We start from the raw sequence: 21,808 nt of genomic DNA on the forward strand, positions 1-21,808 counted from the left end.
TCTTGTAGTCTCAACACATCCCTGAGCTTTGTCCTACATATGCATGCCCAATTCTAGACCCTACCTCTGAGCCACAGCGCATCCTCAGCCCTAGACCCAGGCAGCATTAACCTCACTCTCAAGAGAAAAAAACTGGGTTAAAGTGTTTAAGGCCGGACTTCTCAAACTTCAGTGTGCAGATGAACCTGGGCATCTTGTTAAAATGAAGGCTCTGAATGAGCAGGTCTGGGCAAGGGGCGAGAAGTTCTGCATTTCTAACAAGTTCCTGAGAATGCATAGGCTGCTGGTCCACTGCACTCTTGTTGCAGGAAGTGCAGGAAGGAGGAAAGGTGGGGGATCATGCCTTCACCCTTAAGAACACTTCCTAGAAGCTGCACATACCACTTTTGTTCAACATCTTTTTGACTAGAATTTGGTCACAGCACCACACCTAATTTCAAGAGACACTAGGAAAATACCTGGAATCCATATAGTCATGTGCCCAGCTAAAAATCAGAGCTTCTATATTAGGAAGGGGCGTATAGATACTGAGAGACAACTGGTCTATCTTGCCATAGTTCTCTCTCTAGTACAATCCTGATTACTCTGAGACCTCCTGGAGACAGGGTCAGAGCCCAAGTCTTCTTCACGAACACAGGAAATGGCCCATAGGGGGTTCTCTGGCATGTACAGCTAACTCTACTTCTCATGTTGAAACTGTTACACACTTACCAGGTACTAATTCACTTGGTCCTCGCCACCCACCCTGCAATCTAGGTACTACTGTCACTCTCATTTTACACAATACAAAACTGAGCTCATAAAGACTTAACAAGCTACTCCTAGTCACACGTCTATTAACTGAAGGAGCCAGGCAGTCTGGTTCCAAGGCACCTGCTCTTAACCCCCAAAATACTCGGCCAACATCTAAGGAACTGAACCGCACTACAGGACAGCAGTCAGAGCACCCCGTGGACCCTCTGCTCCACAGGCCAGCAGCACTCCTGGGGGGATCCCCAGAGAATTCTCTCGGGACATAGGGGTGTAATGGGTCCTGTCACAAGATCTTCTCTAGAGAAAAGGGCAGATGTTATGACTCTGGGGTGGTGTCCCCTCCTCCATGCTGATGACTAAGGCCAGAGGACCGACTACTTCTAGACCTTTATTTCTCTGTGAAAAGGGGGGAAATAAAAGGAATAAAATAAAAATGGCACAGTTGACACACAAAAAAAAACCAATGAGGGGGAGGACGGGAGGTGGAGAAGTAAATGGGGGAGGGGTTCCCATTACAGCAGCAGGATCCAGTGACCCGGGATGCTCACATCTCTCCCCGACGTGGGCAGAGTAGCCCCTTCCTCCCAGGGTCGCTGTCCTGTCCAACCCCGTGCTCCCCCAGCCCGTTGGGAGGTGGACAGTGAGACATCTTCCCAGGCTGGGGAGAGGAGGAACCGTGCTGGGGGAAGGGGCCTGGGGTCAGACCATGCACAGGGAGTGACAGCCAAAGGCCCCCCAGTGTCTCTCCAAAGAGGAACTTGTGGGGGTTGGAGGGTGGACACTAGAGGCCAGTGTTTGCTCCTCTTCCAGCATCAGGCGAGAGACAGAACTAGGAAAACAGGAATAGGCAAGAATCAGAACCACAGCCCTCTCACTGCCCACAATGCCATGGTACCTCCCCCTCCCAGAAGCTGCTACCTTGTTCTCAAAGGACAGCCTAGTGCCTGTCCTCAAAAGTCCACCCTCCCGCTAGGGCTCCCTGCTTTCTAGGTCTTACCAGTGAGAGCCTCCTGGGCAAAGTATTTGACGTCCACATCCTGGTCCTGGGTCAGCTTCTCTAGGATGGGCTTGACTTCACTCTGCAGGGTGCTGGAAAGCAAAAGGAGACAGGGAAAGGGAGGGTGAGCCAGGCTGGACTGGGGCAACAGGTGGGCACAGGGCTCCTGAGCAAGAGGGTATACACAGACATGGACACACCAAACCCAAGGTGGGAGGAGTCTCAAGAATCCAGGACACACACAGGAATTAGAAATCTCTGCTCACTGCACAGGACGGTGACCATAGTTAACAATAATATTTTGCATATTTCAAAACAGCTATAAGAGAAGATTTTGAATGTTCTCATCACAAAGAAACGGTAAACGTTTAAGGTGACAGATACGCTAATTATCCTAATTTGATCATTACACATTTACACACATTATCGAAACACTACTATACCCCCATAAATATGTATAATTATGTGTCTATTAAAAGTAAAATCAGGCCGGGCATGGTGGCTCACATCTAATCCCAGCACTTTGGGAGCCCAAGGTGGGTGGATCATCTGAGGTCGGGAGTTTGAGACCAGCCTGGCCAACATGGAAAAACCCTGTCTCTACTAAAAATACAAAATTAGTAGGGCGTGGTGGTGCACGCCTGTGATCCTAGTTACTTGGGAGACTGAGGCAGGAAAATCGCTGGAACCTGGGAGACGGAGGTTGTGGTGAGCCAAGATTGCATCATTGCACTCCAGCCTGGGCAACAAGAGCGAAACTCCGTCTCAAAAAAAAAAAAAAAAAAGTAAAATCAAGGCCAGGCACGGTGGCTCATGCCTGTAATCCTAGCACTTTGGGAGGCCAAGGTGGGCAGACTACTTGAGGCCAGGAGTTCAAGACTAGCCTGGACAACATGGCAAAACCCCCGTCTCTACTGGAAGTACAAAAATTAGCCAAGCATGGTGGTGCACACCTGTAATCCCAGCAACTTAAGAGGCTGAGGCACAAAAAGTGCCTGAACCCAGGAGGCAGACGTTGCAGTGAGCCGAGATTGCACCACTGCACTCCAGCCTGGGCGACAGAGCAAGATTCTGTCTCACAGGAAAACCAAACAAACTGCAAAAAAACCAACCAACCAACCAGCCAACCAATTACTTTAAAGGTCAGAAGTATGACAAACGACGACAGACTTCTCTGGGGCCCCAGACAGGGAGATCAGAGCAGGCTGGGAAAGTGGAAGAGAATCACAGAACCCCGAAGTCTCTGAGGCCCAGCAAATGGGTATCTTTCATTGATTTCACACATATTCACTGAGGCCTACGATGTATATGGAATGAATACGGAGCTAAATCACTCTTGTTTCTTGCCATGAGGCATCCGGGCCAGGAGGAAGACAGAGACCAAACTGGTACGTAAGAGGGGAGTGGTAAGAGGCCCCAAGGGGAAGTTCCTGGTCCTCCAGGAGCCCAGAGGAGGCATCCACTCTCATCTATGGGGCCCAGGGAACTCCGCCTGCACTGAGTCAACTGTTTTGGGAAATGGAGGAGGACTTCGGAGAGAAACTAAAGCTGAGGTTGTGTCCTGGAATAGATACAGACAGAAATCAAAAGTGCAGGCTTTGTGGGTCCCCCACTTTCACTTGACAGCTCCCTGTTCTCCCCAAACAACCACTATTCTTACTTCCATCATCTCGATTCTTTCATTCCGCCTGTTTCTGAACTTGACATAAATGGTGTGTTTTCTTGGGTTTGGCTCCTCACTCAGCATGCTATCTGTGAGAGCCACCTGTGTTGCCGCCTACAGCAGGCATTTGGTTTTTCACTGCTGAATAGTTTTCCACTGTATGAATGAACTGAAGTTTATCTGCTCTACTGTGGGCAAACAGGGAGGTTGTTTCCGTTGTTATGGCTACTATGAATAAAGCTACCATGAACATTCTTCTGACAGAAACAGCACTCGTTTCTCCTGGATAGAGACCCAGGAGTGGAAGGGCTGTTTCACAGGGTGTTTGTGTAACAAGCTTCACCAAATTCCACTCCAGTTCCACTCCCGTTTTCAGAGTGATCAAACCCTAAATATACAGCCTCACGTGCAATGGATGAGAGTTCCAGCTCTATGTCTTCAACATTTGCACCATTGAGTCTTTTTTAATATTGGTTGTTCTGGGAGGTGTGTAGTGATAGGTCACTGAGCTTTAATTTGCATTTTCCTGAAGGCTGATGATGCTGAACACCTTGTCATGCTTACAAGCTATTTGGAGATCCTTTTTCAAGTGCCAATTCAAGTCTTTTTTCCCATCTCTTTCTTGCCCTGCCTGATTTGTAGACAGGTATTGTGGATGAGTCCTTTCTCAGAAACATATTGCAGACATCTTCCTCCAGTCAGGGGCTTGCATTTTACTCTCAAAAATGCTGTCTTTTGAGAAATAGTGCCAGATTTTACAGAAGGTCACCTTACCCATCACTTCCTCTGTTTGCTGTGCCTACGCTAACTCATGAACATATTTTCCTACATTTTCTTCTAGATGTTTTATTTTTAAAATCTTTCTGGTTCTGGTCTGTCATCTCAAATTAATTTGTTTATGCATTGAGGCGAGGCTTCTTTTATTCCTACATGGGTATCAAATCGACCCAGCTATGTTTTCTAAAAAATATGTATTTCTCCACTGAACTACAGAGGTGCCTGCTGTTAAACACACGGGGGACTGTTTCCGTGCCCTTGATTCCATCCTATCGGGTGATTTAAATATTCTTGTATTCACATCTATTTTAATTACTGTGGTGTCATAAGTCTTGGTCTCTGGTAGTATAAATCATCCAACTTTGTTCATTAGAAGTGTCAATTTTCCACTAAAGAACCTGTTGAGATTTAATGGGCTTATACTGAATCTAAAGATGAGTTCAGGGAACTGTCCCATACACGAATATTATGTAGGTCTGTTTTAATTTTTTTTGAGACAGAGTCTCACTCTATCGCCCAGGCTGGAGTGCAGTGCCGTGATCTCAGCTCACTGCAACCTCCGCCTCCTGGATTCAAGTGGTTCTCTTGCCTTCAGGCTCCCAAACAGCCAGGATTACAGGCGTGTGCTACCACAAAATGGCTAATTTTTTGTATTTTTAGCAGAGACGGGGTTTCGCCATGTTGACCAGGCTGGTCGTGAACTCCTGACCGCAACTGATCCGCCCACCTTTGTCAGGTCTGCTTCAATTTCTCACAGTAGTTTTACAGTTTACACTAGAGGTGTTACACATCTTTCACTGAATTTATTCCTGGCTATTTGATATTTTTGGTGCAATTATAAATTATACAAATACTTACATATACATTAGGTGATTTCATTTTCTACTGACTTGTTGCTAGTATATAGGACTGCCATCCCATCACCCCCTCTTTCTACTTCATTCTGTGATGTTCATTTTACAGTTGAGAAAACAGACCTTGAGAAGGGAAGGGAGCCAAGGTCACACAGCAAGCAAGGAGCGGTGCTGGGCCTCTGACCCTGGGCTCTACCTTCAAAGGTCAAAGATTAAGGTGCCCACAAGCCCTTGCCAGTGTGTGGGGGAGTATCCAGACCTCACCTGTTGTCCAGGATGGGCCCTATCTTCTGTAGAGACTTGGCCACGTTGAAGCGGACATTGGCAACCGGGTCCCCAGCCATACGCAGAACTGTGGGCAGCATGTGCTTGGTGGTGATGTCTTGCCCACAGACCTCAGACAGCACCTGGGGGCCAGTGAGTAGCAGGGGTGAGTGCAAAGCTCCTGGTTAACTCTCATCTCCCACTGCCTCTGACCAGGCCACTCTGGTGACTATCAGGCCCGACAGAGGCTGAGCAACACGGGGACTCAGTTCAGTGTTAGAGGAGTGGATCTCCCAACTCCACTAACACCATCCTAATACCATTCTGTGATGTCTCCATTCTGTGATGTTCCAGTTTCTCTATCCTCTGGCTTCCTTTAATTACTCTGGAGATGGACCTTAATTAAGGTAAGGAGGGGTCCTTTACAAATGATGATCACCCTAGGATCCTTACAGCAGTGACCTCCAGAGTGTGGCGTGGGAAGAAATGATCAGAACACTTACTTGTGTTTATTTTTAAATCCCATCCTTTCATTTCTAGCTCTGTGCATGGTTTACACATAAATTAGTACGTGAGATAATTATAATCGTAGGAAAAGAGAACAGACAGGAGCACTTCCTATCTGTGGCCTAACTGTTGTAAGCCCTGTGCATGTATGACCTGATTAATCTTTACACTCACCAGGCTGTGATTACCAGTATGAATCCTTTACAAATGAGAAGACCAAAGCATCAAGGGGTAACTATCCAAGGTCCATAGCTAAAGTATGGCCCTGCCAGAATTAAAAACTAGGTCTGACCTAGAGCCTGTACACTCACCCACCACAGATAGAGACACACATTCTTCAGGGAAGGAGAGGGGTGCTCATAAAGCTTGAGATCACTGCTCCAAGAGGTCAAGTCTCCCAGGCCCTGGGTCCCTCACCATCCAAGTGCCCAGTCCCACAGGCCCTATGACCCTGACCCTGGGAGCCCCACCCCCTTGCCTGCAGTTCCCCAAGGACTCATCCCTGAATAGAAGATCTCCTCCATGTCTCCATTCCCAAGCCAGGTGTCTCCCTTGGGGAACCCTCTACCATCCTTCCTCTCCCAGGCACTCCAGTTCCCTCGAGATGGGCCAGCAGGCAGGTGGGGGCTCACATTGATGCAGAAGAGCGTGGTCATGCGGTGCAGGTAGTTAGGGTCTCCGGACATGGCCAAGACCTTGGGAATGATCGTGGCATGGGCCCACTCCTTCCCAAACTTTTCCACTAGCTTCTTCAGGTTGCTGGTGGCTGCTTCGCGGATGGCATATACTGCAGAAGGGTGAGGGTGAGAGAAACAAGGATTTGGAGGTGAAGAACTGATGTGGGCAAGATGTAGGTCACACTCACCATGGCTTACAAAGCAGCCCCGAGGTGCCAGGCTGCATGTGAGCCAGAGAGAAAAAAGGGCTTACTGTGTGCTGTATCTAGTAACTGTTTTTTATTTTTTATTTATTTATTTTTTTTTTGAGACGGAGTCTCGCTCTGCCACCCAGGCTGGAGTGCAGTGGCCGGATCTCAGCTCACTGCAAGCTCCGACTCCTGGGTTCACGCCATTCTCCTGCCTCAGCCTCCCGAGTAGCTGGGACTACAGGCACCCGCCACGTCGCCCGGCTAGTTTTTTGTATTTTTAGTAGAGACGGGGTTTCGCCATGTTAGCCAGGATGGTCTTGATCTCCTGACCTCGTGATCCGCCCGTCTTGGCCTCCCAAAGTGCTGGGATTACAGGCTTGAGCCACCGCGCCTGGCCGTAACTGTTTTTTAATACAGTATCTTTCAACCACTCCAAGAGGTAGATTCCACTATTGGCCTCATTTTACAGATGGGCAAACTAAGGCTCCAACAAGTGATTTGCCTAAATTATGTGGCACTTATTACTTCAAACAGGGCTTCACAGAGATAAACATTACCTTTTATTTTTTATTTCTCTTAGTGTAAACAATGAGCAATTCTCATAATGGCCCCAAGGGACTGGAATAAGAAGTTACAAAGAATGAGTGTGGGGCTCATTCAAAGACAGCAGGTGACTTGTTTTAGATTTGAATCCTGACCTTGGAGCTGTCAGAACCCCGGTCTCTGGCTTTCCACTATACCAGGCAACCCCTGGGAGATCTCTTTCGTCCTCCTCCCACTCAACACTTCTCTAGGACTCTAAAGAGCACGTGAGCTGGTCCATATGAGCATCCAGTGGCACGGGGAGTGACTCCAGCCTCCTCCACTGCCCGCCACAGCCCCAGCCAATCCATCCTTCCTTTCCGGAGCTTCCATCTCCTCTTGCTGCTCCTGTGGAGGTACTCACCATGATCCACAAGCCAGGCCATGCACAAGGAGTTAAGTTTCTCATCAAAGAACTCCACTCCCTACAGGAGAAACCAAGGGTTCCACGGTAAGGGTTCCAGGGAGAGCAGACAGAGGGAGCTGCTAGCCACACCTCATGGAACCTACACCCACCCCAGAAAGACCAGGTACTTCTCAACTTTGTCTGAGGTGCTCCTTTACCTCTTCTCTCTTATTGGATCCAGTGCATCTTTTAAGGCCCTATTTCCTGGGTCCCTTCCTTTGACTCCCCAGGCAGTTGTCACAGCCTCCACTAAGCCTCCAAAGCCCCCCATTTCCCCATTAAAGACCTGGACATACTGTACCTCCCCTGAGGCAACACTGCCTGGCCCCCAGGCCTCCTCACTCACCAGCTGTCCAGCCAGCAGGGGCATGTACTCAATGATGGCCAGCCGCACCCGCCACTTGGCATCCTCAGCCAGCTCCACAATGGCAGGAAGCAGGGACTGGGACAGCTGCCGGATGCCAATCACCTCATTCACACAGTCCAGGTTGGAGATGATGTTCAGCCGTACCTCAGGGCACTGAGGAGAGGAAAGAAGGATTCTGAGAGAATGTAACGCACACAGAATCCCAGGATGGAAAAAGCTCAGCTGCATCAACTTTGTATAATGGACATCTCCCAAGGCCCTACTCCTGCCCAAACCCAGCTCCCAGTCCCGGGGGCACATTAAAGGCACACAAAAAGCAGGCAGCATGGACCACTAAGTTAAGCAGATTCTTAAACCTTACAATAGTATCACAAGAAATGTTTAACCATTTTGAAAGGACTTTTAAGAATCACAGTAGGAAAAGACAGCCCCCTGGAAAAAATAGGAGACATAATTCTTCTAATTCTAGCTCTGCTGTTTGCTAACATGCGTTCCTCTCTGGACATCAATCCACAACATGAGACAGGGGAAGGAAGAAAACTATTTCCTTACTAAAGCTACTCTAGTCTAAAATAAATAAATAAATAAAGGAGCACTGAAATGAATCAATAAACCAAGTGAACAAGCCTGGCAGGCCTGGGCTGTTGAAACCCTGCACATTCCAAAGATAGGACTGGCCCTTGCCCAGCTCCAGCCCTTGGTGTGTGAGCCTCAAGGTGCTGAATGCACGAGAAGAGAAGGCTCAGAGACTACATACCTTACCCATTTAAAAAGACTTCTTTGGCCGGGCGCGGTGGCTCAAGCCTGTAATCCCAGCACTTTGGGAGGCCGAGACGGGCGGATCACGAGGTCAGGAGATCGAGACCATCCTGGCTAACACGGTGAAACCCCGTCTCTAATAAAAATACAAAAACTAGCTGGGCGAGGTGGCGGGCGCCTGTGGTCTCAGCTACTCGGGAGGCTGAGGCAGGAGAATGGCGTAGACCCGGGAGGCGGAGCTTGCAGTGAGCTGAGATCTGGCCCCTGCACTCCAGTCCGGGCGACAGAGCAAGACTCCGCCTCAAAAAAAAAAAAAAAGACTACCTTTTTGGTGCACCAAAAAGGTAGTCTTTTTCATTTAGACAAGCTTATAAATTCTGGGGAGAGTCAAAATGTGAAATATAAATTTTATACATCTAAAATGGAAATCCCAAATATAAGTCAGATTAATTCCTCACACCAAGAAAACCACGCTGGCTCTTCTCTTCTTTTTAAGAGAAGCCGCCCTGAGACAGGCTGGCTGCCAGCACACGATTACCATATAGTGCTTGCTGAAGGTGAAACTGGAGCAAAAAATGCTCTAGTCCTAGTACGCGCTGCAAGCACACTTGCAGCATGTATGGGCTTGCCTTCACACTGGGCTGAGCCTGGATCCCTCCCTGATGCCAGAGGCAAAATGCTCTCCAAAACTCTGGAAAGGTGTGAAATGACATAGCAGACCAGTTGAGGGGCTCTCACCTGCCAAATTATGCCCATTAAAGCATCAAAAACACAAATTACAGTTACAGTATCTATAAAACATGATTATAAAAGAAAATATGTGCAAGTGAAGCATAACTCAGATAAATTACTTAAATCATAAAATGTGTCATGAACATTAATGATGATTCAAACTTTTAGCAACTGATGTAAATAACTGATTTAAAATAGTACAGTTAATCACCCACTAATAGGGAAAAACAAAAATAATAAAAAATATATTAAAAATAGCGCACTCTTTTCAATGTATTAAAAAAATTGACTGTAATTCTGCAGCTAAGAGATAGTACTCCACTGTAGCGGAATTGAGTAACGTAACTTTTAGTGACATGTGGGACTGAAATGTGATGTAATACTTTCTGTTGCAGTACTTCCTCCAACTACACAGTGTGTGTGCCTGTGTATAAGAAAGAAAGGGATGGGAAGAAAGACTGAGGCCTTTGGGAACAAAGATGTCACACACCAGCAAACAATCTGCCCAGTTCTTCACTACCAAGGCAAAAACCACCACGTGGTCCCTTCCGCCTCCTGAACAATCTTGAATCCTTCCATATCACTGCAGCCTCATCTCTACATACCACTTAGTCTATCCTCAGCCTTCCAGACTCCCACAGCAGCCTCGTTAGGTCTTCCTACACTTCTGCTGGCCACCTCACTTCAATCTTTCCTTCACATAAGCCCAGGGCGCCTTCTAATACCAACTCTATTCTGGCTCTTCCACTTGCCCACAGTCAAGTCCAAGCTCCTTCCCCATGGTCACCCTGATGATCTCTACAGTCATCACCCAGCACTGCCTCTCATCCTCTGTAATCCAGGCAACCTGAACTGCTGGGTGTGGTCATGTGACCCTCCCTGGCCAATGGGTGTACGGGGTGCAAGCACATGTGAAGAATCTTGTCCTTCAGAGGACTGGGCCTGCTGTGGTCTGTGCCTGACCCCTCCATGCCGGCTAAGAGATGCTGAAATTGGAGAAGTTGCCTGAGACTCAGAGACAGTTGAGGTCAGCAGGGCTAACTCCCCAGTTACTGTTATGAGAGAGAGAAAAAAAAATCCTCCATCTACTTTAAGCCAGAATGTATTCTAGGGTCTCTATTACAGCACCTTAGCCTAAACCCTAAAAAACATGAACTCGTCCTTAACAGCACCTGTAACACCTTAATGGCATTATGGGGCTGCTTGTCTCTCTCCACTGTCAGTCTCTGAAGGCTTTTGAGGATCAAAACTGTCTTATTCTAGGCTGGGTGCAGCAGCTCACACCTATAATCCCAGGCCTTTGGAGGCCAAGGCAGAAGGATCACTTAAAACCAGGAGTTCAAGACCAACCTGGACAACCTAGGCTCTTACCTGTAGTCCCAGCTACTTGGGAGGCTACGGTGGGATCACATGAGCCTAGAAGGTAGAGGCTGCAGTGGACCATGATCACACCACTGTACTGCAGTGTGGGCAACAGAGCAAGACCCTATCTCAAAACATAAATAAATAATTTTTTTTTTTTTTGAGACAGTCTCGCTCTGTTGTCCAGGCTGGAGTGCAGTGGTGCGATCTTGGCTCACTGCAACCTCTGCCTCCTGAGTTCAAGTGATCCTCCTGCCTCAGCTTCCCGAGTAGCTGAGATTACAGGCACACACCACCATGCCTGGCTAATTTTTGCATTTTCAGTAGAGACGGTTTTCACCATGTTGGCCAGGCTGGTCTCAAACTCCTAACCTCAGGTGATCCACCCACCTCAGCCTCCCAAAGTGCTGGGATTACAGGTGTGAGCCACCGCACCCAGCCATCAATAAAAACTTTTTAAAATTTCTGCTCTATTATTCATATCCTTAACACCCAGGAAAGGACTCATGCAGATTGCCAGGAGTAATGAACGCATGAACACACAGCTATGCCCACAAACAGGCAACTCAGTAAAGATCTGGATGTCTGTTGAGATCAGGAGATTCCTGGTCAATCTAGGTAACCTGTCCCCTCCACAAACCCAGAGCTGAGATCCTGGCATCCTCACCTCATCCTTCAGCTGAGCCAGGAAGAGGGGCAAGAGGTGCTCGATGGTGTTGTCTTTGCCCAAGATGGGAGAGAGGCCCATGATGACCGAGGCCAGGGCGGACTTGACATGTTGGTTGGCGTCGGACACCAGCTCCTGGGAAAGAGAAAGGGTAGGCACAGGGATCAGGGCAACCCCTGCATCAGCAGTGACCAAGCAGATGCCAACTCCTAAGAGACAATAACCTGCTTCTGCCCCTCTCATTCATGGAGCATGGGATGGCTTAGGATACAGGGGAAATCACTGTTCCTTATGCGTACCACCCACTTACAGTTCAATGACCCCTGCTCTCAGCAGCCCCCACTCCAACCCCAAAACCCTGTGAATGAGAGGACTCAGTGACCTCTGAGTTTTCTAGAAACTATTTCCACCTCTAAGGTCAGCCTCAAGCTGCAGTCAGGACCCTAACTGCTTGAAACCCAGGAGCTGCCTGGTCCCAGAGGGCTGGGAATCTAGTTTGCAGCTGACGATCCCCAAAGCCTTGTCTCCAGCCCCTCTTTTTGGCAGGCTCAGATCCACTTGGTTCCTCCCATCAAACTCTCTTGTTACCTTGATGCAGGGCAAGATCTGGGACATGATCACATTCTCCCGACAGTCAGCTGAGAGGTTTTCACAGAATTCTGTGGGCAGGGAGAGGGAGGCAAAGGGAAGTGAGACCCAACGTTTGAGTTCCACTTCCAGCCCCTCGGACACCCACCCCACTTGCTATGTTCTGGCTGCCAGCACCGACCTTTGACCTTGTGGGAGGCTGCGGCCCTCACCTCGGCCTCACAGTCTTTCATCAGATTCTGGAAAGCGGGGACCAGGTCTGTCTTGGTGATCTCAGGCCCCACTGCTTTCTGGAGCTGTAGACAGGAAAGAGGAGGGGGAGAGTGAGAGGGCCTGGCAGGTACTCTGGGCTAAGGAAGCCAAAATCAAAGAGAAGGCACCGGAATTAGGGGCCAGAGCATGGGCCTTGGAAGCAGTGCTAAGATCTAATCCGAGCGCCAAGTCTGGCCCCGGAGAAAGGCTCTTCACCTCGCTGAGCCTCTTTTGCTTCTGAAGAAAACTGAGGACTGCAAGGGCACCTACCTCACAGTGTTGTCAGCATTAAAAATAACAGATTTCCATATTGTTCAGGCTTCTGGGATTAAGTTTTCTGTTACATGATCCAAAAACATTCAAATGATACAGGGACTGCAACTTTTTGATTTATATATGGTTGTATTTCTTAAAGATCTGTTACCAGAAGCATGAATTACTTTTGTAATGAAAAAAAACAATAGGCCAAGCACGGTGGCTTATGCCTATAATCCCAGCACTTTGGGAAGCCAAGGTGGGCAGACTGCTTGAGTCCAAGAGATCAAGACCAGCCCGGGCAACACAGTGAAACCCTGACTCTAAAAAAAAAATAACAATTAGCCAGTGTGGGGGCGGGCACCTGTAGTCCTAGCTACTCAGGAGGCTGAGGTAGGAGGATCACCTGAGCCCAGGAGGTCAAGACTGCAGTGAGCCATGACATGACTGTGCCATTGGGTGGCAGCAGCCTGGGTGATGGTGTGAGACCCTGCCTCAAAATAAAAATAAAACAATAAAGATTGACAAGGAAGAAGGCACTCTGGGGCCGGGGGCAGTGGCTTACACCTGTAATCCCAGCACTTTGGGAGACTGAGGTGGGTGGATCACTTGAGGCCAGGAATTCGAGACCAGTCTAGCCAACATGGTGAAACCCCATCTCTACTAAAAATACAAAAATTAGCTGGGTATGGTGGCGCATATCTGTAATTCCAGCTACTTGGGAGGCTGAGGCACAAGAATCACTTGAGTCTGGGAGACGGAGGTTGCAGTGAGCTGAGATTGTGCCACTGTACTCTAGCCTGGGCAAAAGAGGGAGACCCCCTTAAAAAAAAAAAAAAAAAAAAAAAAAAAAAAGGCACACTTGGCCTCTGCCTGTTTCATGGCATGAGGCATGGAAAGACACATGGCTCCTGCTGCAAAGCTGGTTCCTGAAGACCTGGTAGGAAGCAGGACAGTTCATTATGAGGAAGGGAATGAACAAGTAAAAAACCTCGAAGGGGCCGGGCGTGGTGGCTCAAGCCTGTAATCCCAGCACTTTGGGAGGCCGAGACGGGCGGATCACGAGGTCAGGAGATCGAGACCATCCTGGCTAATACAGTGAAACCTCGTCTCTACTAAAAAATACAAAAAAACTAGCCGGGCGAGGTGGCGGGCGCCTGTAGTCCCAGCTACTCGGGAGGCTGAGGCAGGAGAATGGCGTAAACCCGGGCGGCGGAGCTTGCAGTGAGCTGAGATCTGGCCACTGCACTCCAGCCTGGGTGACAGAGTGAGACTCCATCTCAAAAAAAGAAAAAAAGAAAAAAAAAAAAAACCTCGAAGGACCTCTTGGGAAAATATTGCCTTTTATTCATCTTGCAAATACTTACTGAAGTAATGTCTACTGTGTGCCAAGAACTGGTTTAACAGCCTAAAATTCCTGTCCTCATGGAATTTTTACTCGAAGACCCAGCATGACACAGTTTATGTACCTCAGGAGACCATGATGGGAAGAACCTTCCCTAAATGTGGTGATGGTATGCTATTCTGAGGCTCTGAGTCCTTCCCACAAATGCCAGTGGGAACCAGCATAATTACAGGCAAAGGGCGCCCCAGGGTGGAGTGGCACTCGAGGTCTCTCTGATCCCACCCTGCCCTCTCTCCTGCTTTCTCTCAGGCTAGGCCGTCAAGATCAGGCCTGAATGTTCTTGCTTGCACTTGCTCTCGCCTCCCAGGGTTCTTTGTCCTCTTGCTGGAACAAAGTTCCTATCTTAGCTCTCACCAACTCATCTTCTAGAACCAGCTGCAACACCACCTCCTCTCCTCAATGCTTCCAAAGCCCCACATCTGTCTGTCTGTCCCACACCTGTGACACTTTATAATCAAATTTCCCCCTAGTCAATCTTTCCCTTCAGACTGCCTGGCTCTGTGAAGGCCAGGAATGTGCCGAATTCACTGGCCCAGCAAATAGGTAGTGCTCAGCAAACATGTTTGTGGGATGAGGCAATCTGGATCCCTGCAGAAGGAGCACTGTCCTGGGAGTCACAGAGCTGGAGTCTTGCCCCCTTTCTGCGTGGCTGGTAGTGTCACTCTGATCAGTTAATTAAACTTTCTGGGGCCGGGCACGGTGGCTAACACCTGTAATCCCAGCACACTGGGAGACCAAGTCAGGCGGATCACTTGAGGTCAGGAGTTCGAGACAAGCCTGGCTAACATGGTGAAACCCCGTCTCTACTAAAAATACAAAAACTAGCCGGGCGTCATGGTGGGCATCTGTAATCTTAGTCCCTCAGGAGACTGAGGCAGGAGAATTGCCTGAACCCGGGAGGGAGGTTGCAGTGAGCCAAGATTGCGCCACCACACTCCAGCTGGGCCTGGACCTTTCTGCTCCTGTGGCACTTTCCTCCACGAAGCCTTAGCTTAGCCTCAGAATCCTTCTCAAGGCAGCACTTCAAGATGCCACATGTCAATCAACCAGGACTGGCATATGAAGTGAGATGAAGTCAGATGATCACAGAGATCTTATTGCTCAAACGCCCAGTGATTCCATTGGCCTAATGGTAAACCTCAGCTCCTACATGCTTCCCTTCTGAGGACACTTTTCCCTATATGTCAGTGTCCCCCACCAATAGGACAATGTCAACGGTCGCTCACCTACCTCTGTGAACTTGTCAGCCACCATGTAGCGGACGCGCCACGACTTGTCTTCAGCGGCCTGGCGCAGAGTGGGCATCACCAGGGCTTCCAGATCCTCCTGGGGCAGGAGCTGGGCAATGTTCACGCACGCCTCCACCGCCAGCAGCCGCACCGAGTCCTGGCGAGAGGAGAGGAATGCAGGAGGGCAGCAGAGGCCTTGTTGAACTCTGGGATTCTCTTTCACGGGCAGGGACCACCAGAAGGAGGGGAGAGCAGAGAGGTCCAGGGAGCAAAACTCACCTGCTCGTCAGAGGCCAGGTTGGAGAACATGGGGATGATCTCACTCTTGACGTTGTCCAGCTCCAGCACCTTGGCAAACTCCCCCAGCTTGGAGGCTGCGGCCCGCCGCACCATGGGGGTGTCATCTGAGCACAGGTTCCGGAAGTACCTGGGAGTCGGGGATGGGGATCCTGAGGCAGCAGGCAGTACAGCAGAGAGGAGCAAGCACAGACTCTGCAGTTGTGTGGGTCGGGGCTTTAGCTGAATGACCTTGGGCAAGTGATGACCCCCTCTCTGTCTTCCCAGCCCTATGAAAAGGAGCTGATAGTAACAGTACCTACCCTACAGGTCTGCATGAGGTTTCAATGAAATAACGTGTGTGGGACACTTCGCAGATTGCACATAATAAATCCAGTCAATGGTAAGTGCTGACAATTACATTATCATGACCATAAAAATTGCTTAACCAATGGGCCAGGCACAGTGGCTCATACCTATAATCTGAACACTCTGGAAGACCAAGGCAGGAGGACTGCTTGAGCCCAGGAGTTCAAGACCAGCCTGAGCAACATAGCGAGACCCCATCTCTGCCAAAAATAAAAACTGAGCCCAGCGTGGTGGTGCACACCTGTGGTCCCAGCTATTTGAGAGGCTAAGGCAGGAGGAATGCTTGAGCCCAACAGGTTGAGGCTGCAGTGGGCTATGATTCTGCCAGTGCACTTCAGCCTGGATGACAGAGCAAGATCCTATCTCAAAAACAAACGAAAAACTGCTTAACTAAGAGACTGGTCTAGAGCCACAGAAAGGCTTTATTTTACAGCAGCAATTGCTTCGGTCAAAGATGGTCAGGGCCAGTGTAAGTATCTAAGCATCTGTGCAGTCGTAAACCAGAGTTCTGGAGTGAGCCACGGCTCAAACCTGGGCATGATGGTCAACTGTTTGCAAAGTAGAGGAGCAGGAGGCTGAAAACTGAGGTGGTTTATCTGCCAAAGGCACTGGACCTGGGACAGGCTGGAGACACCATCAGATGTGATGTGCTGAAAGTTTTTATGTTCCAGATTTTGCCCTAAGTACTTTATATGTGATAATTCCTTTTTTCTTTTTAGACGGAGTTTCGCTGGTGTCGCCCAGGCTGGAGTGCAATGGCATGATCTCGGCTCACCACAACCTCTGCCTCCTGGGTTCAAGCGACTCTCCTGCCTCAGGCTCCCGAGTAGCTGGGACTATAGGCGTGCGCCACCATGCCCGGCTAATTTTTGTATGTTTAGTAGAGATGGGGTTTCACCATCTTGGCCAGGCTGGTTTCAAACTTCTGACCTCATGATCCACCTGCCTTGGCCTCCCAAAGTGCTGGGATTACCGGTGTGAGCCACCGTGCCTGGCCTATATGTGATAATTCTTTTAAATCCTCACATTAATCAGTGGGAAGGAGGACCTGTCATCATCTCAGTTCCTAAGTGAGCAAGGGAGCAGAGGTGGTGAACTGACACCCGGCCGTGTCCAGAGACCAACTCTCGAGGACGTGGCCTATCATGTGATAAGCAGGAGTGGTAGTGGAGAGCGTCCAGGGGCGTGTGGGCCCCAGGTAGACCGTAAGGAGGCTGAGGCTTTAGAGAAGGGGACCAAGCTGAGGGGGGAGCTTGGAGCTTCCAAGGGGGGAGAGACTCACTGTCGCAGCTCCGCCTTGACAGCACTGGACACTCGGGGGTAGCAGACGGAGAAGAGGCCACAGGCCGAGGTGCGGGAGGTGAACCAGTCGCCGCCCGCCAGCCGCTTCACCAGCGGCACAAAGTGTGCCTCCAGGTCAGAGGGCGAGTGCTCGTGTGAGATGGCCCGTAAGGACTCCACTGCTTTGTCCCGCACCACTGTCTCCTCCACTGTGGCCAGCGACTCCAGAGGTGGCTGTGGTGAGAATATGAAGTCACTGGACAGCTCCCTCTCTACCATCCCCGGCCCTGGAGCCCCACCCTGCAACCCCCTCATGGGCTCATCTCCTCAGAGAAACCTTCCCTATTACCCATCCCAGCCTTCATTAAAATAGCATTTTTAAATGGTTGCAGTGAATGATTCAAAGGAAAAACGTAATATTATGCCAGCCAGCAGAAGGTCTCTGCCAGCGTGCCTTCCACAAACGTTCTTATTTAGGAGTCCTTGAAGGAGTTTCACTAGGGTCCATGAATCTGAAAATTACACACGTCACTTTCTGAGGAGAAAGTTCTTAGCCTCTCAAAGTGCAATGATCATCACTGACACTGCGTAGAACATCCGTTCACTGTGTGTCCTAGGCAGGACCACCGTGTTGTACCAGGGGTGTTTGTTCTTCCTCACTGAATTCTATAAAGCAAGTCCTGATTTTAGAGAAGAGAAAACTGAGGTACGGTCTGGCTTGCCCAAGCTAGTAATAGCTACAGGTCAGGATCGAAAACCTGACCTGAGTTTCCCAGGAACAGGTACAGTTGTGCTGTCTCACACAACTCTGGTGACTGAATTGGGATCTCATGTTTCTGGGGGACTAGGGGGCTCGGGACTGCTCGCTGGTTGTTACTGTGGGCCTAGAAAGACTGTGTCCTTCAGATATGTATGACTGGCTCTCCACTGTATCCCCAGAGCCCAGCAGCACTCTTAGCACAAGACAGGAACTCTTAATTAGTGACCTACTGAAGGGAGACTCAACTTCTCCCAACATGTTCAAATAAAGGTGGAGGTCTCTGGTTTGAAATTCAACTTGGGCTGACAGACATTTAAGGCAGGAAAAAGAAAATCATACATGGAAATGTCTCCAAGGCCCAGTCAAGTAACAGAATGAAGCTATCAGTCAAGGTGACAGGCGGAGGTGGCAGGGGGCGTGAACACGAAGAGGCAGGCACTGGGGCACCTCGGAGAGCATATAGTCCAGGGAGGGCAGGTGCTCCCCAGCTCCAGGGACTGTCACTGTGGGAGGATGCAGCTGGCAATAAGCAAATCTGGTTTTCCAAATGCAGTCCTCAAAAACACTCAGGAGTTTAGTATGTGAGAAGTCTCATGGAACACATGCCACAACACGGATGAACCTTGAAGACATTATGCTAAGGGAAATCAGCTAAAAGTCAGAAGGACAAATATTTTCTGACTCCACTTACATGAGGAATCTAGAACGGTCAAACTCATAAAGGAGAATGGTGGCTGCCAGGGGCTCGGGGGGAGGAAATGGCGAGTTCATATTCCATAGGTCTGCAATTTCAGTTTGGGGAGACGAACAATTCTGGCGATGGATGGTGATAACGGCTGCACAATGTGAATAAACTTACTGCCACAGAGCTACACACTTTAAAATAATTAAAACAGCCGGGCGTGGTGGCTCAAGCCTGTAACCCCAGCACTTTGGGAGGCCGAGACGGGCGGATCACGAGGTCAGGAGATCGAGACCATCCTGGCGAACACGGTGAAACCCCGTCTCTACTAAAAAAATACAAAAAACTAGCCGGGCGAGGTGGCGGGCGCCTGTAGTCCCAGCTACTCGGGAGGCTGAGGCAGGAGAATGGCGTAAACCTGGGAAGCGGAGCTTGCAGTGAGCTGAGATCTGGCCACTGCACTCCAGCCTGGGCGGCAGAGCAAGACTCCGTCTCAAAAAAAAAAAATAATAATAATAATTAAAATAGCACATTCTACATATATTTTTACAGTGAAACTATTAAGAACAAAAAACAAATGTTTAAAAATAGTTACGGCCGGGCGCGGTGGCTCAAGCCTGTAATCCCAGCACTTTGGGAGGCCGAGACGGGCGGATCACGAGGTCAGGAGATCGAGACCATCCTGGCTAACACGGTGAAACCCCGTCTCTACTAAAAAATACAAAAAAACTAGCCGGGCGAGGTGGCGGCGCCTGTAGTCCCAGCTACTTGGGAGGCTGAGGCAGGAGAATGGCGTAAACCCAGGCGGCAGAGCTTGCAGTGAGCTGAGATCCGGCCACTGCACTCCAGCCGGGGTGACAGAGCGAGACTCCGTCTCAAAAAAAAAAAAAAAAAAGAAAAAAAAAAATAGTTACAATGAATGATTCAAAGGAAAAATGTAATACTAAGCAAGCCAGCGTAATGTCACGGTCACAGGTCCTCGTGCTATCGTGAGGTCTCAGGTTCAGGATGGTCTCATGGGAGCGTGACCATAGGTGTGGTGTGACTGGGATATTGCAGGGACAGAGTTCCTCTCGTTCACCTCAGCTCTCCCATCACGTGGGCTGGCACAGAGAAGACACTCAATCAACACCTGCCAAGTGACTAGAGGTGGAGCTTATGGTAATCTGTTATAAGGAGGCCTAGGGACAGAGGTTGAGCAGTAATTATGTAAGCCAAGGTTCTCTTCTCCAGTAGGTTACTGCAGGAAGTAGTTCTCAAAGTATGATCCCTGACCACCCTGCAGCAGAATCACCCAGGAGGCCTATCCCAGCGTGGACCAAAACAATCAGAGTATCTGGAGGCAGGGCCCAGGAAGGTACACATTGAAAAAACTACAACTGATGCCTTTGCACAGTGAAGACTCACGACTGTGAAGCCTCTCTGTGAAGTCTGGGGGCAAGGGTTCTCAAACCTGGAGACCACACAAGGTAGGGAAGAGTGTGAACCACGTAAAATCCTGTGTACTTTTATAAGAAGAGGGTCCGGAATTTAACAGATTCTCAAAGGGATCCACAATTCCAAAAGAGTTAGGAGCTGCTGGCCGGATGCAGTGGCTCACGCCTGTAATCCCAGAACTTTGGGAGGCCAACACAGGTGATCACTTGAGGCCAGGAGTTCCAGACCAGCCTGACCAACATAGTGAAATCCTGTCTCTACTAAAAATACAAAAACTAGCCGGGCGTGGTGATGGGTGCCTATAATCCCAGCTACTTGGGAGGCTGAGGCTTGAGAATCGCTTGAACCCAGGAGGCAGAGGCTGCAGTGAGCTGAGATCGCAACACTGCACTCCAGCCTGGGTGACAGAGCGAGACTCTGTTTCAAAGAAAAAATAAAAGAAAAAGAAAAAGAGCTGCTGACACAGAAACAACCCTCACACCCAGGCGCGGTGGCTCACACCTGTAATCTCAGCACTTCGGGAGGCCGGGGTGGGTGGATCACCTGAGGTCAGGATTCTGAGACCAGTCTGACCAACAAGGTGAAACCCCGTCTCTACAAAAAATACAGCTGGGTGTGGTGGCGCACGCCTGCAATCCCAGCTACTGGGGAGGCTGAGGCAGGAGAATCGCCTGAACCTGGGAGGCAGAGGTTGCAGTGAGGCAAGATCACGCCATTGTACTCCAGTCTGTATAACAAGAGTGAAACTCCATCTCAGGAAAAAAACAAAACAAACAAAGGAAAAAAAAAAAACAATCCTCACACTGCAGCTACAGGAGTCGCTGTAATTAATTCCATTTCACCACTGCTGAGAGCGAGGGCTCAGAGTGGGTCTGACACATCTCTGGGTTTCCACAGCCTAGAGACTTTGCTCAATGTTTGTGGAATGAAGAAACTACACAAAGCCATTTTCTATTTCCTATAACCTGTCAAAATCCAGGTTAACAGCCACCTCCTCCAGGAAGCCTTCCCTGACAACTCCCCATCCCACCTAAGCAGGTTAGGTATCTACTCTGGGTTTTAAGGGGCCCCCTGCCTCCCCTGTTTACAGCTCTGAAAGCAACCAGGAGCCCTCTGAGGATAGTACATAAGAGTGGCTAAGAATTAGGGGACTGGGATCGAATCAGGACTCTGCCTCTTCCCAGCTCGGGCAATTCACTTAAACCAGCCTGTGCCTCAGTTTCCTCATCTGAGCAACAGAGCTAACATCAGTGCACAATTGTGTAAGCCTCTTGGGATGTGCACTGCAGGCAACGAGCAAGCACAAGCTATTCTGATCTGACTCTTCTCTGGTTTCCAGCACTGCCTGGTCCAGAGAGCCCCAGGATGTCTGCTGGCTGACACGAACGTCATACGCATCGGTCACAGGGAACTGCTTCCCAAATGGAAGCGTGGGTTGACTGGGACTTTCCTCACTGAGAATGTTCTGTTGGGAGACCCTGGCCAGGTAAGAGAAGGATCCCTGGGTCCCAGCCCAGCTCCACAGCAAGCTTGAGTCCCAAGCTCAGTTGCAGACGCTGGGGGTCCTTGTTGAAGCCTTGGGGTTTCATAAAAACGATGTCTTCTGCTCCTAAGTCCTCTGAGAAGCTACTGAAAGCTATGAATTCACTGCTCAGAAGTTCACAGCATTCTCCTGCCTCAGCCTCCCGAGTAGCTGGGACTACAGGCGCCGCCACC

General features: G+C 49.4%; 1 protein-coding gene across 1 annotated transcript in view; it reads right to left on the bottom strand.

Moving 5' to 3' along the window:
* Window positions 1-1,127: 1,127 nt before the first annotated feature.
* The window catches only part of PPP2R1A (protein phosphatase 2 scaffold subunit Aalpha), a 38,942-nt gene continuing 18,261 nt past the window's right edge, over window positions 1,128-21,808 (bottom strand). Inside the window, exons 4-15 of the mRNA XM_026448828.2 lie at window positions 17,215-17,447; window positions 15,567-15,714; window positions 15,289-15,444; window positions 12,328-12,442; window positions 12,147-12,217; window positions 11,559-11,693; window positions 8,018-8,191; window positions 7,630-7,690; window positions 6,448-6,602; window positions 5,309-5,451; window positions 1,751-1,842; window positions 1,128-1,582 (exon numbers count right to left, since the gene is read on the bottom strand). Coding sequence (XP_026304613.1) covers window positions 1,566-1,582; window positions 1,751-1,842; window positions 5,309-5,451; window positions 6,448-6,602; window positions 7,630-7,690; window positions 8,018-8,191; window positions 11,559-11,693; window positions 12,147-12,217; window positions 12,328-12,442; window positions 15,289-15,444; window positions 15,567-15,714; window positions 17,215-17,447 — 1,500 coding nt within the window. The 3' untranslated portion in view covers window positions 1,128-1,565. The remainder of the gene's footprint in view (window positions 1,583-1,750; window positions 1,843-5,308; window positions 5,452-6,447; window positions 6,603-7,629; window positions 7,691-8,017; window positions 8,192-11,558; window positions 11,694-12,146; window positions 12,218-12,327; window positions 12,443-15,288; window positions 15,445-15,566; window positions 15,715-17,214; window positions 17,448-21,808) is intronic.

The sequence above is a fragment of the Piliocolobus tephrosceles genome, chromosome 21 (genome assembly GCF_002776525.5).
Source record: "Piliocolobus tephrosceles isolate RC106 chromosome 21, ASM277652v3, whole genome shotgun sequence".
Lineage (NCBI taxonomy): Eukaryota > Metazoa > Chordata > Mammalia > Primates > Cercopithecidae > Piliocolobus > Piliocolobus tephrosceles.